This window comes from Panicum hallii, chromosome 3, assembly GCF_002211085.1.
Source record: "Panicum hallii strain FIL2 chromosome 3, PHallii_v3.1, whole genome shotgun sequence".
Lineage (NCBI taxonomy): Eukaryota > Viridiplantae > Streptophyta > Magnoliopsida > Poales > Poaceae > Panicum > Panicum hallii.
The window spans coordinates 5,723,094-5,742,320 of NC_038044.1; the positions used below are offsets into that span (position 1 = coordinate 5,723,094).

The 19,227-nt window shown below is 46.7% G+C and overlaps 1 protein-coding gene across 1 annotated transcript; it reads left to right on the plus strand.

Moving 5' to 3' along the window:
* The first annotated feature begins 16,397 nt into the window (after positions 1-16,397).
* Positions 16,398-17,964, plus strand: LOC112886361 (general transcription and DNA repair factor IIH subunit TFB5-like). The gene is made up of 3 exons (XM_025952246.1): positions 16,398-16,585; positions 17,320-17,383; positions 17,501-17,964. Exons 2-3 carry the CDS (start codon positions 17,349-17,351, stop codon positions 17,676-17,678), a joined length of 213 nt encoding a protein of 70 aa, XP_025808031.1. The 5' UTR covers positions 16,398-16,585; positions 17,320-17,348; the 3' UTR covers positions 17,679-17,964.
* The last annotated feature ends 1,263 nt before the right edge of the window (positions 17,965-19,227 follow it).

Below are 19,227 nucleotides of genomic sequence, written 5' to 3' on the forward strand. Positions count from 1 at the left end.
ATTGGATCCACCACCCTAATCTTCTTTCTTTCCCCACATACAGCTGATTAGTTTTATGTTTATCAGCAGCCACCAATTGGGTCACATTATTAACCTGCTAGCCAGGGCATGGGCATCCTATGTGATGTCTTCTCCTCCCACCTCTCGGCTGCTGAAAACATGGCACAGCAGAGCAATTTCACAGTGAGATTCCTGTGAAGTTCTTGGTTCAAACTGCGCCTTAGTTCTGTTTGTGGAACCAGACAATTTGATTAGCTGCATGCATGCATAGAGGAAAAAAAGGGACAAATAGATGATACCACGAGCTTCGGGGTTTACGCGGTTCCTGTCATCAGAAATTTGCAAGGCTGTATCTCCATTTGTTTATCCTTGTGATGTATCAGCATCGCCCTTATATGAGTGATGATCGGGAGTGTTGGTGAGATGCTAAAAGGCTGTCAGATTCCATCATGGGAAATAAAACAATGAAGGGAGGAAGATGGCGCGAGTAAACAATCTCCAGCCATTTTGTTCCCTTGCTATGCATCTGTTGGATATATAGCTGGTGCCCATCAAGGCTTTAATTATTTTACTAAATATAAAGGGTTAATTATACTACTTGTGATTGGTGCCAATTGTCTTCATGGCATTCGAGTAATGGCATATTAATTAATATACATCACACACTGTCACACTGCAAAGATATTTATTACCAGTTCATTTTATAACATAACAGAAAGTTCTTTTCATTTTTCGCCTCTCCAGATGTTGATGCCAGCGGAGGATGGTTTGATTGGCATAGCGCAGATCAAAACCTGGCCATGCTTGGAGTTTATTGACCAAAGTGCCGGAATGCACGCTTCAATTTATATTTAAGCCCAGAGTACAACAACAAAAATAAAAAAGGGAAAATGAAATGACTGCGTGGTAAAAAAATAAATGTGAAACAAGAAGTTCAAGCAAATATTTTTCATTCAAATTGAAAACCACAATCTTTGTTTTGTTAAAAAAACATAATAATTTGGCCGATAAACCAAGAACAAAAAAGGTGGTAGCTAGCAAGGAATAAATCAAAATAAAATGGAAGCAGCAATTCCATCTAAACAGTGTTCCCTCAAGAGTAGTTTTGAAAACAACTATGGTGCTGTGCGGGGGCAATCAATTCAGTTTTTTGTTTCCAAGACCCTGAACGGCAGAGAGCAAGGCCATTAGTCGCATCTCCCCGTTTCCCTGGTCAAATTAAAGCTGCTACCTCTGTCGCTAGGACAATCTTCCTAAACAAATCAACTTGCTTGTTTTAAACATATATGCAGTTTCCTGACAGAGCCCACCAGTGGTCTGATGGATTTCTTTGATCCCTTTTTTTTCTCCTGCTCGATCTGTTTCGGAGTTCAGAATCGGAAGTTGCTTGGTCAAAACTGTGGTAGTTGCATAGTACTAGTATTTACTATTGTTAGACTCTGCAAATACCTGCAGTGTTTGACTTTGACTCCCACGAATAGGATATATTACTAGCCTGTTACTCCGATCCTTTTCTGAAGAAAACATTAGTATATCTGTATATGTAAAGTGAAACTAGTTAAACAGTCCATCAGCAACAGAAAGGGATCAAGCTAGCGCAACAAAATCTACAATGTATATCACACAAAGAGGAGGAGGAGGAGGATTAAAAACAAAGCAGAAGGTTAATTTGATGCTGCATGCAGAAGGTTAAACTGGTTAAGCAGCTAGCTTAGTTAGCATGGAGGTTTATACTCCATGCGCAATGCATGCATCGGTGGACTGGAGTATGCTTGTCTGTGCCCGGGATCAGCGGACAGGGGTCCCTTAATTAGCTTGTGGTGGATTCCAGCAACCACTACCATTTGGCCTTGTGCACATGCATGTCCGATCCGACCTGGTTGCGTTGCTTTCTTCTTCCCTGGGATGCTGCCTCAAATCACATCGGCTCAAACGGCGGATGGATAGACAACCTTGTCCTCTTCTGCCCCTACGTCTATAGGGACTACTACTAGTAGTATGCGTGTGTGTGTGTGTGACTCATCAGCATGCATGCAAGGAACAATAATCACAACCCTAGCTAGCTAGCAGTATTTCTTAGCTCTTACTACATTGTAATGCAAATGTATATATAATAATGGCATGCAATAGTACTGCAAACAATGCATGTAGGCATTGACAATTTGGCATGCATGCATAATATCCAGTTTACGCAATGCATGCAGGATGGCCGATCAGCCATTCAGCATATATACAGCTAGCTTAGCTTGTGCACATGTCATACCAAGTGCTAGCTACTACATCACAAATACACGTCTTTTGTACTCAAATTTATGATGGACCATGCTCCATGCATCATGCTGCCATTATTGGTCAGTTATATTTGGTTGAAAAGAAATATATTATTAGTGTGAGAACCGCCCAATTTAACACCATTTTAGACGAGTCGCCGGTCGTTATAATTAAGAGGAGAGCTAACACGCGCTCGCGCTTCGGCGTGCCACGTGTTAACCCACATCTAAATCGTGACGACCAACACGACATTCACCCAAAATGAGGCTAAATCCGGTAGTCCCGGTATGTGCTCCACCATATGCCCAAGATCATGCATATACACATACCGTTCACAATCTAGTATTTCGCCATTGTACCACAAAGAGCAATTTTAAGCAGCAAGTTCAAAATGAAATTACGGTTCAACACGAGTTACAAGCCTTGGGCTCACAATCCAAATAAAAGGGACATAGATCATGAAGTTTAGTGTGACGAGATAATTTCCCAAAAGACGAGTACGCAGCGGAAAAATAAAACGCGCAACGAGACGGAGTCTTGCTCAAGGACGCCGTCGACACCACAAGGACCTACTCCTCGCCCGCACCGGGATCGGCGGGGTAGAAGTGGCCAAAAACAATTTCCGGCTCACCTGCAACTTAGTTAAGAAATATAGCAACATGAGTACAAAGGTACTCGCAAGACTTACGCGAATAAATAAACAAGGAGTATGCAAATGAGGGCTCACAAGAAAGCTTTAGGGTTAAGTTGATAGCATAAGCATGAACTTCCTAACCAAAACCTATTCTAGCAATCCTAGCATTTTTATTATCTTGCCCAACCCACCATAAAATTTTAGTTAAACATTGACCAACCATAAGAGGTGACATAAGCGTCATAAACCACATACGACCAAGATCAAAACACTACGAAGAATTCGTCGAAACTTGAGCTTGCTCATAACCGAGAGCGCGGCAATTCGAATTGATTCATTAACTTTGCAAGGGTGTACAACTTTACCCACACGACACAAGGACCATGCGACTCACCCAACCGATCACGTGGGGTGAGGGGGTACTCGCGTCAACCTTTCCCGACGAGTTCTAACCGTTGAACATCACGCCTAACTTGCGCGGAGAGTTACCTAGGTCCACCGGGGACACCCCTAAGGCTCTCTACAAAGCCCCACGGCCACGCATCTAGGACCGTGCATCAACGATTAAAACTAGAGGGTATTTGGTTTATCCACCCCATGAATGGATATGTGGTAGTACGATAAGTGCTCAATTTCCAAGGTCATCCACGGACGGTCCTTAATCGGTTTAAGCGGACTAAGCCTCCGAGACTCCTTTCTCTAGGCCCTACCTTCCGCTCAAACCCCAAAAGCACACTTCCAACTAGACCGATCCAACCAACAACCCGACACCGGGTAATATGCTCAAGATAATCAAGGGTGGTGAAACAAGTGATCCTATTCCAACTTTCCCTACAAGATATCTACCAACTCTAAGCACAACTAAGCATTTAGTTAATTAAGTTGCAACTAGCTACGTGTGCCAAGGACATGGATATATAAATCAAGGAAGGACATTGCATGAAAATAGGACCACGATGCAATAGATAAGTATTTATCATAAGCATAGATACCCAAGTGAAATAACTAAATTTAAGCAAGTTAAATAGGTCAAGGAATCATGCTTAGCTGCTTGCCTTGGTTCTCTTCTTGCTCAACCTCACACTCGGCTCCCGGCTCGGTCTCAACGAACTCGGCGGGCTCAACGGGTACGTCCTCCGGCGTCTCGGTCACTAGAATGCATGAATGAAATGTATGCATTAGGATGATGCCAATGATGTGAAAATGAGATGATATGCAATGATATGATGATAGAAAAGAAATGTCACATCAACGCGAAAGCAATACCAACATTGCACTACAAGCTCGATTACTAAATTAAATACTAAGCCCGAAGGCAAACTTGCTCATGCAACAAATTAACAAGAACCAATCATGATTTAATTTCTGCACCCAGAGGATCTCAAAATAAACTCATGAAAGTTGAGTTTGTATCAAAAACTTATTTGTAGAATTACTTATGATATTTACAAATTTCAGCCACTAAACCCAAGATAAATCTTACAAACCATGCAAAACATTTTCAAAAATCCTAATAAAATTAACAGAGGTACAAGACATGATAACCAGGATAACAGAAGTGGTTTTACCATTTTATCAATTTTCTATCAAAAGATATTCATTTTATAAGATTGCAGGCAGCAAAACTAAAAACACATTAAAAACCTATCAAACAGTACTGGAACATATACACCACTTGCACTATGAGAAAGAGCATTTGACAGGGAATATAACAAACTTTAGTTTGGCATTTTTAGAGCACCACAAAATAAGATTAAGGATTAACTTGGTTTAACAAGAATACTTTATAACTTAAAATACAGAACTCTAACATGCATGAACTTAATTTATCTAAGTAGATCTATTACAGAGGATTCAAACAAAACAATTTTCACAATTTTTGGAGATCTACAGCAATTTCTACGCAAATTACAAAATCACATGAAATGATAAACGGGGAAACGAGGCGGCCGGCGCTAGATCCACCCGGATCTAGCACCCCTGGGCACCGACAGGTGGGCCCAGGCGGCCAGCGCGCGGCCCAGGCGGAGTCAAGGCCAGGGGGGGCGGCCTTGACCCGCCACGGCGCGGCCGGGGCGCGCCCACGGCGCAGCCCGCGCGCGAACGCGCGCGCGCGGCGCGGCGGCAGCCGGCAAAGGGGACGAGCGGCAGGGGGGGCGAACGGGGCAGGGCGGCGCGCGCGCCAGCCGCGCGGCACGGCAGGGACGCTCGGCCGCGGCGCGGACGAGCGGGGCGGGGCGGCAGGCGACGGCGCGGCGGAGGGCGGCGGCGGCGGGAAGGGGCGAGCGCCGGGGAGGAGCAGCAGGCGGAGGGGGGAGCAGAGGGTGGCCGGACTCGGGCGAGGAGGAGGAGGAGAGGCTTCACGCGCGGGGAATCGGGCGGAGGCTCACCGGCGGCGGGGATTGCGGCGGCGGCGGGCGGCTCGGGCGGAGGGAGAGGAAGAGGCAGGGGCGCGCGGAGGCGGGGAAAGGAAACGGTGCGCTTTGAAGAGGGGAGCGGGGGAGGCGAGCGGGCGGCGCACGGGAGACGAGGAGGCGGCGGCCACGCTGGACGGCCCAGCGGCCGCCGGCGTGCCGCGCCGCGCGGACGCCCAACGGGCGGGCGCAGAGGCGCGGGCGGCGCGGAGGGGTGGCTGACGTGCGGGCCCAGGCGCGCGGGGGAGAGGGGAGAGAGACAGACAGGTGGGGCCGGGAGGAAAGGGAGAGAAAACAAAGCAACGGTTCAACTTACAAATTCAAAAACGTGCACTTCCCGGGCTCCAAAATTCACCAAATTTTTACTGGAGCTAGATTAAAACATCAAGAACACAATGCAACAACAAGAGCTCAAAAATCCGTCATGGATTGCTCACAAAAATTCAAACAACGTTGCAGTTTTCAAACTTTCCAAGAATTTTATGGCTCGGGTTAGGCATTCAAAAATTGCACAAAAACATCCACAAATCACCATTTGAAATCTAGTATTTGAATAAAATATTTGGGGGCACAGTCACATAGCAAAATTTAAACTTACTTCACAACTTATACATAATTCACACAAGAAAAATGGATGGTCACATGTAATTAAGTGCATATGATGCTCCATAATGCTTTGATGATGCTCATGATGATGTTACTTAATTTTTAATCCCGTGCTTTAATTTTTGGGTCGTGACAATTCTCCCCCCCTTAAGAAAATCTCGTCCCGAGATTTGGTAGACAAAAGACGATAGAGCTTCGGGGGTATTAAGGCCATATTCACCTAGACAAGGTAACATCGAAGAAGGGATGTGCAAGGCATGGGTAGTGTGGAACGGTAGGACACCTTTAATTTCTCTTCGATGGTGATTGTGTACACATATAAGATATCTAGAAGGATGAACTTCTTAAAGAAGGTTGGGTGCGGTGGGAGAAGCTTGAGGACTCACTCATTGGAAGAAGAAGTCGGGGTAGTCTTGACGCAAATGATCCTCGCGTTCCCATGTGGCTTCGTCTTCGGAGTGGTTGCTCCATTGAACTTTCACAAACTTCACCATACTTCGCTTTACTTTCCTTTCAACGCGATCTAGGATGGCAATAGGATGCTCTTCGTAGGTAAGACCCGCTTGAAGATCGAGTGATTCAAGGTCGATGGCGTCGGTAGGAGCACGAAGGCATTTCTTCAATTGAGATATGTGAAACACGTTGTGAACGGTGGAAAGTGATTGGGGAAGATCCAATTGATAAGCCACCATTCCAATCCTTTTTGTGACTTGAAAAGGTCCGACGAAACGAGGTGCCAATTTACCCTTGACCCGGAAGCGACGAGTACCCTTGAAAGGAGAGACCTTAAGATAGACATAATCACCGACTTTGAAATGGAGTTCACGGCGGCGACGATCGGCATATAGCTTTTGACGGGATTGGGCAATGCGAAGATTTTCGCGAATGATCTTAACTTGGTCTTCGGCATCTTTCACCAAATCCGGGCCAAAGAAAGGCCTTTCCCCGGATTCGGACCAATTGATGGGCGTTCTACAACGCCGTCCATAAAGAGCTTCAAAGGGGGACATCTTGATACTCGCTTGATAGCTATTATTATAAGAGAATTCCGCAAATGGCAAACAAGTGGCCCACTTCTTCTCATATACTAGAACACAAGCCCGTAACATATCTTCAAGGATTTGATTCACCCTCTCGGTTTGGCCATCGGTTTGAGGGTGGTAAGCGGTACTATAGGTGAGGTCGGTTCCCATGGCTTCATGAAGACTTCTCCAAAAGTGGGCAACAAATTGCGGACCACGATCGGAGACAATTGTTTTAGGAACACCATGAAGACATACAATGCGAGTAAGATACAATTCCGCATATTGCTTGGCTCGGTAGGTAGTCTTGACCGGAAGAAAATGAGCCGATTTGGTTAAGCGGTCAACAATTACCCAAATAGAATCATACCCATGAATAGTCTTCGGCAACCCGGTGATAAAGTCCATTCCAATATTTTCCCACTTCCAAGATGGAATAGGCAACGGTTGAAGGGTACCGGCCGGTTTGAGATGCACGGCTTTAACCCTTTGGCAAACATCGCACTCGGCGACATATCGAGCGATTTCCCGCTTCATGCGAGTCCACCAAAATCTTTGCTTGAGATCTTGAAACATTTTGGTGCTACCCGGGTGAATCGAGAATTGAGAATTATGAGCTTCGTCAAGAATTAAGCGCCTCAAGTTGTGATCCTTAGGCACGACAATACGTTTCCCAAAGAATAGGACCCCTTGATCATCATAAGAAAAACATTGAGCTTTACCCTCCTTCATGAGTGTACGAATTCGGGCCATACCTTTGTTATTTCTTTGAGCTTCCTTAATTTGATCATAAAGATTGGACTTGATTATAAGAGCACCGAGATGACCTTCCTTGACCATTCCTAATTCAAGTTTCCGGAATTCATCACAAAGAGTATGAAGAGGAGGTCCCATGGTCAAACAATTGCATTGAGCCTTGCGGCTTAGTGCATCGGCAACGACATTTGCCTTGCCGGGATGATAGTGGACTTCAAGATCATAATCTTTGATTAACTCAAGCCATCGACGTTGCCTCATGTTGAGATCGGATTGGGTGAAGATATATTTAAGACTCTTGTGATCGGTGTAGATATTGCAATGATTTCCAAGAAGATAGTGACGCCAAATCTTTAGAGCATGGACCACGGCCGCAAGCTCCAAATCATGGGTTGGATAGTTCTCTTCATGACGCTTGAGTTGACGAGAGGCATAAGCCACCACTTGGCCTTCTTGCATAAGAACACAACCAAGACCGACGCGAGAGGCGTCACAATAGACATCGAAGTTCTTGTGAATATTTGGTTGAGCTAGAACGGGAGCGGTAGTAAGACGATCTTTAAGAGTTTGAAAGGCTTCCTCACAAGCTTGAGACCATTCAAACTTGACTCCATTTTTCAACAATTCGGTCATAGGCTTGGCAATTTTTGAGAAGTTTTCTATGAACCGGTGATAATATCCCGCAAGCCCAAGAAAACTCCGAATATCGGTGATGCTTCGAGGTTGCATCCAATCAAGGACATCTTGCACCTTGCTAGGATCGACGGCGACTCCATCCTTGGAAAGAATGTGACCAAGGAAGGATACTTTCTCGAGCCAAAACTCGCACTTGCTAAATTTAGCATAAAGACGATGCTTCCGAAGTTTTTGTAACACAACATGGATATGGTGAGCATGATCATCCCGAGTCTTCGAGTAGATAAGAATATCATCAATAAAGATAACCACGAAGATATCAAGTTCCTCCATGAAGATACTATTCATTAAGTACATGAAATATGCCGGGGCGTTGGTGAGGCCAAAGGACATGACGGTGTATTCATAAAGACCATATCTAGTAGAGAAAGCCGTTTTTGGAATATCTTCTTGACGAATTTTGATTTGATGATACCCCAACCTTAGATCAATCTTGGAGAAATAGCAAGCTCCCGATAATTGGTCAAACAAGATATCAATTCGAGGAAGGGGATACTTATTCTTGACGGTGACCTCATTCAACGGACGGTAGTCAACGCACATCCGTAGACTATCATCCTTCTTCTTCACAAAGAGAGCCGGGCATCCCCAAGGAGAGGAGCTCGGACGAATAAAACCCTTATCCAAAAGGACCTTGAGTTGCTCCTTCAATTCTCTTAGCTCATTAGGAGGCATACGGTAGGGACGCTTGGAAATGGGAGCCGTCCCGGGCATTAATTCAATAACGAACTCCACCTCACGATCGGGAGGCATGCCCGGTAATTCTTCCGGGAAGACATCCGGATACTCGCAAACCACGGGAATATCTTCCAACGCCGTGGTTTCGGTACCCGCCAAGGAATAGAGACAAGCTTTCTTTGTGGCGAGAGAGAGAAGAACCCTATCCCCGGAGGGGTGCAAGAGATCGATGGTGCGTGGCCCACATTTGATAACCCCATCATGTTTTCCCAACCAATTCATCCCAAGAATTACATCTAAGCCTAGCTTATCTAGGATGAGAAGATTTGCTCGAAAAGTGGCTCCCTCAATAAGAATTGGGACCTTATCTACAAAGTGCTTAGAGATGATTTCCCCACCCGGTGATTCTATGTGGTAAGGTTGTGGTAGGGTTTGCATTTGGAGTTTGCTATGCATCATGAATTTCTTATTAATGAAGGAAAGGGTTGCTCCGGAATCGAAAAGAACGAGGGCGGGATGGGAGTTTATAAGAAGCGTACCCATGAGCACTTCGGCATCGTCCGGAACCTCTTCCGCGGTGGTGTAGTTGAGACGGCCACGCTTAGGAGCTTGCGATGGCTTGGCTCCTTGGCGTGGGGCTTGCGGTGGAGGGTTGTTTGGTCTTGGGGCATTGGAGGTGCCGCCTTGCCTTGGTGAAGGACAATTCTTGGAGATGTGACCCGTGCCACCACAATTGTAGCACGGACCCCTTGGAGCGCCGCTTGGGTTGTTCCAAAAGGCATTGGCCGGCCTTGGGGGTTGTCCTTGAGGTGGTTGAGGATGACGTACCACCCACATCGGGCGCGGTGGTTGCGCACCCGGCGCGCGCGGTGGGGGAGGTGGCCCCACACGTGGGCGAGATGAGCTACCACCCGCCGAGGTAGGAGCGGGACACTTGTGCTTAGCTTCGAGTCTCTTCATCTTGTGCTCGGCGCGGATAGCAATGTTCACCAAGTCGTTGAAATCATCAAACTTGGTGGTGGATAGCTTGTCTTGTAGCTCTTCCGAGAGGCCGTCATAGAACCTCTCCCGCTTCTTGGCATCGGAGGACACTTCATCGGGTGCATATTGTGATAGAGTGTTGAAGGCATTGACATAGGCCATTACATCCCGATGGCCTTGGGTGAGGTTGAGGAATTCCTTTTTCTTGATGTCGATGATACCTTTAGGAATATGGAAGGAGCGAAAAGCCGTCCGGAATCCTTCCCACGTGAAACGGTGATTGGCGGGTTGAGAAGCCTTCCAATTACGCCACCAAGCCCCCGGGGCATCATGGAGTTGGTGAGCGGCGAATAAGACCTTATCATGCTCATCACATTGGATGAGATTAAGCTTCTCCTCAATGACGTGAAGCCAAAAATCCGCGTCAAGAGGGTCCTTGGAGCCACGGAAGATTGGTGGGTTGGTGCGGAAGAAATCCCCAAACTTGTTTACTTGCGGTTCCTCCCTAGGAGCTTGAACTCCAATGTTGCCCAAGTTGCCGATATGATTGACCAATTGCCCAAGTAGTTGAGTTTGTTGGGCGAGCACATCCGCGAAAGTGGGGTGGACGGGAGGTCCGGGAAGGTCGTTGTTGTTGTTGTTGTTGTTGTTATTGTTATTCCCACCCGAACCGTTCCCGCGGTTCGCGCCGGTTCCCGAACGCAAATTCATCCTAGCAAGAATTTAAGATAAGTTAGCGACCGAGGAAGAAATGATAATCTTAAGGAGAACGATGGAATGATAAGGCGTAGGTAATGACTTGACTTAAGATCGAGATTCGAACGGTAACTTATCAAAGAAAATATAATAATGTGCCGAGTGACAAAGATTTGATCATCACCATTCGAGTCACTAGGGCAGATTTAGGGAGCAAGAAAGACGGAAAACGGTCACCCATATGATTTATAATTGTTATATGAGTATGCGTGCATGCATGCAACATATGAGTGCAATATGTCGTCACCTCACATCGTTTCCACATGACAATATAGGGCTCATATATAACTCTTAAGGAAACACGTATGAAATATTCAAATAACTCACATAATTAAAATACCAATAACACATCGAGGCATAACCATAATCATGCAATTAACTTGTCCTTAACTCACAAGCATCCAAAGAGTTTAACCATCACAAAATGAGCGCGTCTTAACGTTCTAGCGCTTAGTTCCACCTTACAACCGCATTACCCCAAGTGCCACGTCCCTCCTACTAGCACTTGGACTAATGGGCGTCTTTCCCTCTCTCTAATCGATAAGCCATCATGGGTCAAAAGGCTCCGGAAACCCCAAAAGACTCGCACGGGTGGCGGGCACCATGCGGAACCGACGCACGGGCAACCCCATCGAAATGGGATTATACGGTCCCCGCGCCTCGGCCCAAGTACCCACCACATGCGGAAAGCGGTGCGACGGAGGCGCCTCCTCATGCGGTGTGTTCCGTGCCCAATCATCCATGATCTTCCTTGGCAACTTCATCGAACGAAGGTAAGGCTCCACTTGGTATTGGAGGCGGACGAGACGACTCCTTGTCTCCTCCAGCTCCCATACCAAACTCCGGTGCGCCATCTCGTAGGCGGAAATGGTGTCCGCCATGCATGTCTCCAAAGTGTACGGTCCCATCGGAGGCGAGACAACATGAGCAATGGGATCCTCCGGTCCCCTCACCGGAAGGTAGGTGAACGGAGCCTCCCAAAGCTCACGGTGCTCGTGGCGAAGACGGGCGATGGCTTCACGTGCCACCTCTTGAATCACCATCTGCACGGAGGTACCACAGGCGCGGAAGTTGTACCTCACAGCTCCCACCATCCACCTTGGCTCAAGGTGGAGGCTCGCCATGTAGTCCACCAAACCAACACCACAGCCGCGAGCATAGACCTCATACTCGGGCTGGAAAAAGTAGTGCGAGCTCCTCAACATCTCGTTGAGGATCGCCGGGAACCCGATCGTGTCCGGAGCGCGAGTCGCCATGATCAAAGTGGCCATCTATTCAATAAAACATAAGAAATTAAGCATATTTAATTGACAGGTGAAGCATTAGAGAGAATAATAGCTCTAAGACAAAGGGAGAAAGTTAGCAATCAATCCTTAAGTTCAAATTTTAGAAAAATAAATATTAATGCAAGTATTCAATTTTGTTTCGCTCTCAACCCCCCTTTTAGCAAACTTTTAAGTTCACTTCGTGGAACCTCGGCTCTGATACCCGCTGTGAGAACCGCCCAATTTAACACCATTTTAGACGAGTCGCCGGTCGTTATAATTAAGAGGAGAGCTAACACGCGCTCGCGCTTCGGCGTGCCACATGTTAACCCACATCTAAATCGTGACGACCAACACGACATTCACCCAAAATGAGGCTAAATCCGGTAGTCCCGGTATGTGCTCCACCATATGCCCAAGATCATGCATATACACATACCGTTCACAATCTAGTATTTCGCCATTGTACCACAAAGAGCAATTTTAAGCAGCAAGTTCAAAATGAAATTACGGTTCAACACGAGTTACAAGCCTTGGGCTCACAATCCAAATAAAAGGGACATAGATCATGAAGTTTAGTGTGACGAGATAATTTCCCAAAAGACGAGTACGCAGCGGAAAAATAAAACGCGCAACGAGACGGAGTCTTGCTCAAGGACGCCGTCGACACCACAAGGACCTACTCCTCGCCCGCACCGGGATCGGCGGGGTAGAAGTGGCCAAAAACAATTTCCGGCTCACCTGCAACTTAGTTAAGAAATATAGCAACATGAGTACAAAGGTACTCGCAAGACTTACGCGAATAAATAAACAAGGAGTATGCAAATGAGGGCTCACAAGAAAGCTTTAGGGTTAAGTTGATAGCATAAGCATGAACTTCCTAACCAAAACCTATTCTAGCAATCCTAGCATTTTTATTATCTTGCCCAACCCACCATAAAATTTTAGTTAAACATTGACCAACCATAAGAGGTGACATAAGCGTCATAAACCACATACGACCAAGATCAAAACACTACGAAGAATTCGTCGAAACTTGAGCTTGCTCATAACCGAGAGCGCGGCAATTCGAATTGATTCATTAACCTTGCAAGGGTGTACAACTTTACCCACACGACACAAGGACCATGCGACTCACCCAACCGATCACGTGGGGTGAGGGGGTACTCGCGTCAACCTTTCCCGACGAGTTCTAACCGTTGAACATCACGCCTAACTTGCGCGGAGAGTTACCTAGGTCCACCGGGGACACCCCTAAGGCTCTCTACAAAGCCCCACGGCCACGCATCTAGGACCGTGCATCAACGATTAAAACTAGAGGGTATTTGGTTTATCCACCCCATGAATGGATATGTGGTAGTACGATAAGTGCTCAATTTCCAAGGTCATCCACGGACGGTCCTTAATCGGTTTAAGCGGACTAAGCCTCCGAGACTCCTTTCTCTAGGCCCTACCTTCTGCTCAAACCCCAAAAGCACACTTCCAACTAGACCGATCCAACCAACAACCCGACACCGGGTAATATGCTCAAGATAATCAAGGGTGGTGAAACAAGTGATCCTATTCCAACTTTCCCTACAAGATATCTACCAACTCTAAGCACAACTAAGCATTTAGTTAATTAAGTTGCAACTAGCTACGTGTGCCAAGGACATGGATATATAAATCAAGGAAGGACATTGCATGAAAATAGGACCACGATGCAATAGATAAGTATTTATCATAAGCATAGATACCCAAGTGAAATAACTAAATTTAAGCAAGTTAAATAGGTCAAGGAATCATGCTTAGCTGCTTGCCTTGGTTCTCTTCTTGCTCAACCTCACACTCGGCTCCCGGCTCGGTCTCAACGAACTCGGCGGGCTCAACGGGTACGTCCTCCGGCGTCTCGGTCACTAGAATGCATGAATGAAATGTATGCATTAGGATGATGCCAATGATGTGAAAATGAGATGATATGCAATGATATGATGATAGAAAAGAAATGTCACATCAACGCGAAAGCAATACCAACATTGCACTACAAGCTCGATTACTAAATTAAATACTAAGCCCGAAGGCAAACTTGCTCATGCAACAAATTAACAAGAACCAATCATGATTTAATTTCTGCACCCAGAGGATCTCAAAATAAACTCATGAAAGTTGAGTTTGTATCAAAAACTTATTTGTAGAATTACTTATGATATTTACAAATTTCAGCCACTAAACCCAAGATAAATCTTACAAACCATGCAAAACATTTTCAAAAATCCTAATAAAATTAACAGAGGTACAAGACATGATAACCAGGATAACAGAAGTGGTTTTACCATTTTATCAATTTTCTATCAAAAGATATTCATTTTATAAGATTGCAGGCAGCAAAACTAAAAACACATTAAAAACCTATCAAACAGTACTGGAACATATACACCACTTGCACTATGAGAAAGAGCATTTGACAGGGAATATAACAAACTTTAGTTTGGCATTTTTAGAGCACCACAAAATAAGATTAAGGATTAACTTGGTTTAACAAGAATACTTTATAACTTAAAATACAGAACTCTAACATGCATGAACTTAATTTATCTAAGTAGATCTATTACAGAGGATTCAAACAAAACAATTTTCACAATTTTTGGAGATCTACAGCAATTTCTACGCAAATTACAAAATCACATGAAATGATAAACGGGGAAACGAGGCGGCCGGCGCTAGATCCACCCGGATCTAGCACCCCTGGGCACCGACAGGTGGGCCCAGGCGGCCAGCGCGCGGCCCAGGTGGAGTCAAGGCCAGGGGGGGCGGCCTTGACCCGCCACGGCGCGGCCGGGGCGCGCCCACGGCGCAGCCCGCGCGCGAACGCGCGCGCGCGGCGCGGCGGCAGCCGGCAAAGGGGATGAGCGGCAGGGGGGGGCGAACGGGGCAGGGCGGCGCGCGCGCCAGCCGCGCGGCACGGCAGGGACGCTCGGCCGCGGCGCGGACGAGCGGGGCGGGGCGGCAGGCGACGGCGCGGCGGAGGGCGGCGGCGGCGGGAAGGGGCGAGCGCCGGGGAGGAGCAGCAGGCGGAGGGGGGAGCAGAGGGTGGCCGGACTCGGGCGAGGAGGAGGAGGAGAGGCTTCACGCGCGGGGAATCGGGCGGAGGCTCACCGGCGGCGGGGATTGCGGCGGCGGCGGGCGGCTCGGGGCGGAGGGAGAGGAAGAGGCAGGGGCGCGCGGAGGCGGGGAAAGGAAACGGTGCGCTTTGAAGAGGGGAGCGGGGGAGGCGAGCGGGCGGCGCACGGGAGACGAGGAGGCGGCGGCCACGCTGGACGGCCCAGCGGCCGCCGGCGTGCCGCGCCGCGCGGACGCCCAACGGGCGGGCGCAGAGGCGCGGGCGGCGCGGAGGGGGTGGCTGACGTGCGGGCCCAGGCGCGCGGGGGAGAGGGGAGAGAGACAGACAGGTGGGGCCGGGAGGAAAGGGAGAGAAAACAAAGCAACGGTTCAACTTACAAATTCAAAAACGTGCACTTCCCGGGCTCCAAAATTCACCAAATTTTTACTGGAGCTAGATTAAAACATCAAGAACACAATGCAACAACAAGAGCTCAAAAATCCGTCATGGATTGCTCACAAAAATTCAAACAACGTTGCAGTTTTCAAACTTTCCAAGAATTTTATGGCTCGGGTTAGGCATTCAAAAATTGCACAAAAACATCCACAAATCACCATTTGAAATCTAGTATTTGAATAAAATATTTGGGGGCACAGTCACATAGCAAAATTTAAACTTACTTCACAACTTATACATAATTCACACAAGAAAAATGGATGGTCACATGTAATTAAGTGCATATGATGCTCCATAATGCTTTGATGATGCTCATGATGATGTTACTTAATTTTTAATCCCGTGCTTTAATTTTTGGGTCGTGACAATTAGGAGGCATATATAGTGTGTTTTCGGTAATGTAAAGAAAAAATAGAATATTGACGATGCTTTCTCCTTGGATGCCTTTGGCCAGCCGCCGACTTAACAAAGAACAAGGGTGGACCATTTGCTGCACGTCGCCCTGCCGGGCCTTTTTCCAAACTTTCAACACAAAAAGTGCTCGATTTGGTGGGTGCTTGTCTTCTTTTTTGCTCGTGGGATGTGTTTCAGAAGAAGCTTGCACACTTGTTTCAATGGGTCCCAGCACCATCGGTCATTGTAGTTTACTTCGGGTGACTATTCTTTTTAATAGTAATTTGGATATGAAGAAAAAAATTTCAGATCACTAGCAAATCGAAAAATTCGTGAGAGCTTCATGGGCGGATGGAGAAGTCCACAGGCCCAACAACAACTTCTTTAAACCGCAAAGCGGCCCAGAAAAGGAAAAGGAGATATAGGTTACGGCCGGCGGACGGAGCGGCGACGCCGGCGAGCGAGGAGCCGCCTTCAGCCTTGGTGTTGGATCCGATTCCGGAGCGGGAGGACTGAAACCGGCGAGGCAGCCGCAGCGGACGCGAGATCTCGGGGACGGTCATCGACGCTAAGCAGCGGTGAGGGCGGCCCCCATCTGAACTTGCTTGTTCTTGCCCCCCCCCCCCCCCCCCCCCCATTTTCAATCGACATGGTGACAAGGTCCGGATGGAGCTCCCCAAGTGGGAGTGCTGATTCAATTGACTTTGATTGATTGTTGTCCTACTTGCTGTTACCATTAAAAAAGGAGAGATTTTGTTTATTGTCTACGGGTTATTATGTGCCAGTGGAGTCGCTGTGTTCAGTAGATTCTCGGTGTAATTCGTGTGGCGCTCCCATTGATTTTGCGGTTCTGGACGAGGAATTACAAGATCCTTGCATGCTGAAGTTATGTGCCCGGGAACACGTGAGCAATTACCATGGGTCTTGCTTAAACACACAACAACAACAAAAACGAAATGATTTGGCTACCACTGCTCGTTTTGTCAGAAGAAAAAAAATGCTCAGGGAGGAAAGTAAAATTGGAAATAACACATATTGTAATGATCTTTTTGGTGAATAAGGCAGTGCAGGATTTCTTTAGTCATAGTTACATATGATTTCAGTATTACCATCTTAGAACACCGCAGCTTATGTGTGCCTGTTGGTTTATGGTCTGCTACTTTTGCAGCTGGCTCGAGAATCACTGCATTACCATCTTAGAACACCACAGCTTATGTGTGCCTGTTGGTTTATGATCTGCTTTGTGCGAAAGTTTGTAGTACTTGTGCTGCTTGCTACTCCAGCTGACATCGATGTGTTGTTTGCCAATCAGGTAATTTTCTTGTCTGTAGCACAGACAAGATGGTTAATGCGATCAAGGGGTTGTTCATCTCCTGGTAAGCTCCTGATACAACTGAAAACCAAATCCATCATTGTTTTCTTGTTAACAAAATATTCCTTTAGAGTTGTTCATAACAAGCTGCACTCCTGTCAATCCTCTGTTTTTTTTCCAGTGATATACCTATGGCACAGTTCATTGTTAATCTGAATGCCTCAATGCCGGCATCAGAGAGGTTCATCGTGCACATGCTGGATCCTACACACATGTTTGTCCAGCCTCATGTGGCAGAAATGATCAGAAGCAAGATAGGGGAGTTCAGAGACCAGAACAGCTATGAGAAGCCGCAGTGAATGATCATTCCACCTTGCGATTTATTTGCATTGTTTCCCTCCCTCCCAAAGATGCTTAACTTGCGCTGAAATCTGCGGAACTTCTATAGAATGGGTGGTTGGATGGCATTTCCATGCCTCACCCATGATGATCAATAATATATATTCGTATTTTGAGTCTCAAAAACTGGTGTATTTCAGTGACTTGCTTTGTATCCGGGTTGAGCCTTTTTCTTGGTCCTAGCCACTTGGCAACGCACTTTTTGGCGTTGAGAAATTGAAGCTGCAGTTGGTTACCTGTTTTGAAGTGTGGACCAACTCTGATGTTTGTGTGTTTTTTTGTGAGAGTTGATGGTTCCGTGAAATAAGTAGCACTGTTGTCGTATTTTCTTCTGGTCGAAAGAACCGCATTCTTCGTTGCGGAGGCCGGAATAAAAACTAACTCCGAGTGAGACTGGGCTGACGAGCGGCGATCATGGGATGGGCCGGCCCACACGGAAACGAAGGGATGGCCCGAGACTGTTTTGGAATCCTACTCGGTTACGGTGTTGGGCTAGCGGTAGCATAAATAATCAGCAGATGCAGGCAGGGGCGAGAAGCGACGAGTGCAGCGTGAAGCAGGGCTCAAAGGCAGCCACAGCCGAGCTAGGTTTTCGCCGGCCGGCTGAAGAGCTGAGACCGTAGCAGCGGTGAGGACGAGTCATAAAATTCTCCGCTTTCTACTTACATGTTTTATCTATCTGTGTGTGCTTTGCAGTTGATCTAGATTTTTAGTACTTTCGCTCCTAAACTAACAAGTTTTCTTTCCCAATGCAATCAGGTATCTTCTCCTGTCCGCAGATCAGAAAACATGGTTGACGCAATCAAGGGGCTGTTTATATCCTGTTAACTCCAACTGACCGCACCATTTTATTTTACTTTATTTTATGTCTCACTTGCTCTCTTTCAGCTTCGTCATAATCCACACCTGCTTGTTACTAATTCCTTTTTGTTTATATATACAGCGACGTGCCCATGGCGCAGTTCGTCGTCGATCTGAATGCCTCTATGCCTGCATCCGAGAGGTTCATCGTGCGCATGCTTGATCCTACACACATGTATGTGCTGCCCCATGCGGGGCAGATGATCAAAAGCAAGGCAGAAGAGTTCAGGAAGCAAAACAGTTACAGGGAGGCATGAAGAAGGATCACTCATTCGCAATTCCAGCTCCACCCTCCGTTCAGAGATATACGTCTCAATTCGGCTCATACCCATGACCCCATGTGATAGTAGCACTATCATAGAACATGGGTGTATAATGCAGTGTTCTTATAGTTGAGTAGGCTACATCGATCTTACATGTATTTCCATTGTGATGAATTATGATGATATATACGTGTACTTTTCATGAATATAGATCAACCTTCATACAAAAATTATCTGACATGGGTGGCTTGTTGGAATGCACTGTGCTCCACTAGGATCTACTAGTAGGAACCAAAGATATCCCCAGTGTTGCCTTTTTTATGTCCTGCAGGAGAGATGAGGATGCCATGTACAGCATGATCTATGAACATGGCGCAAAATGATG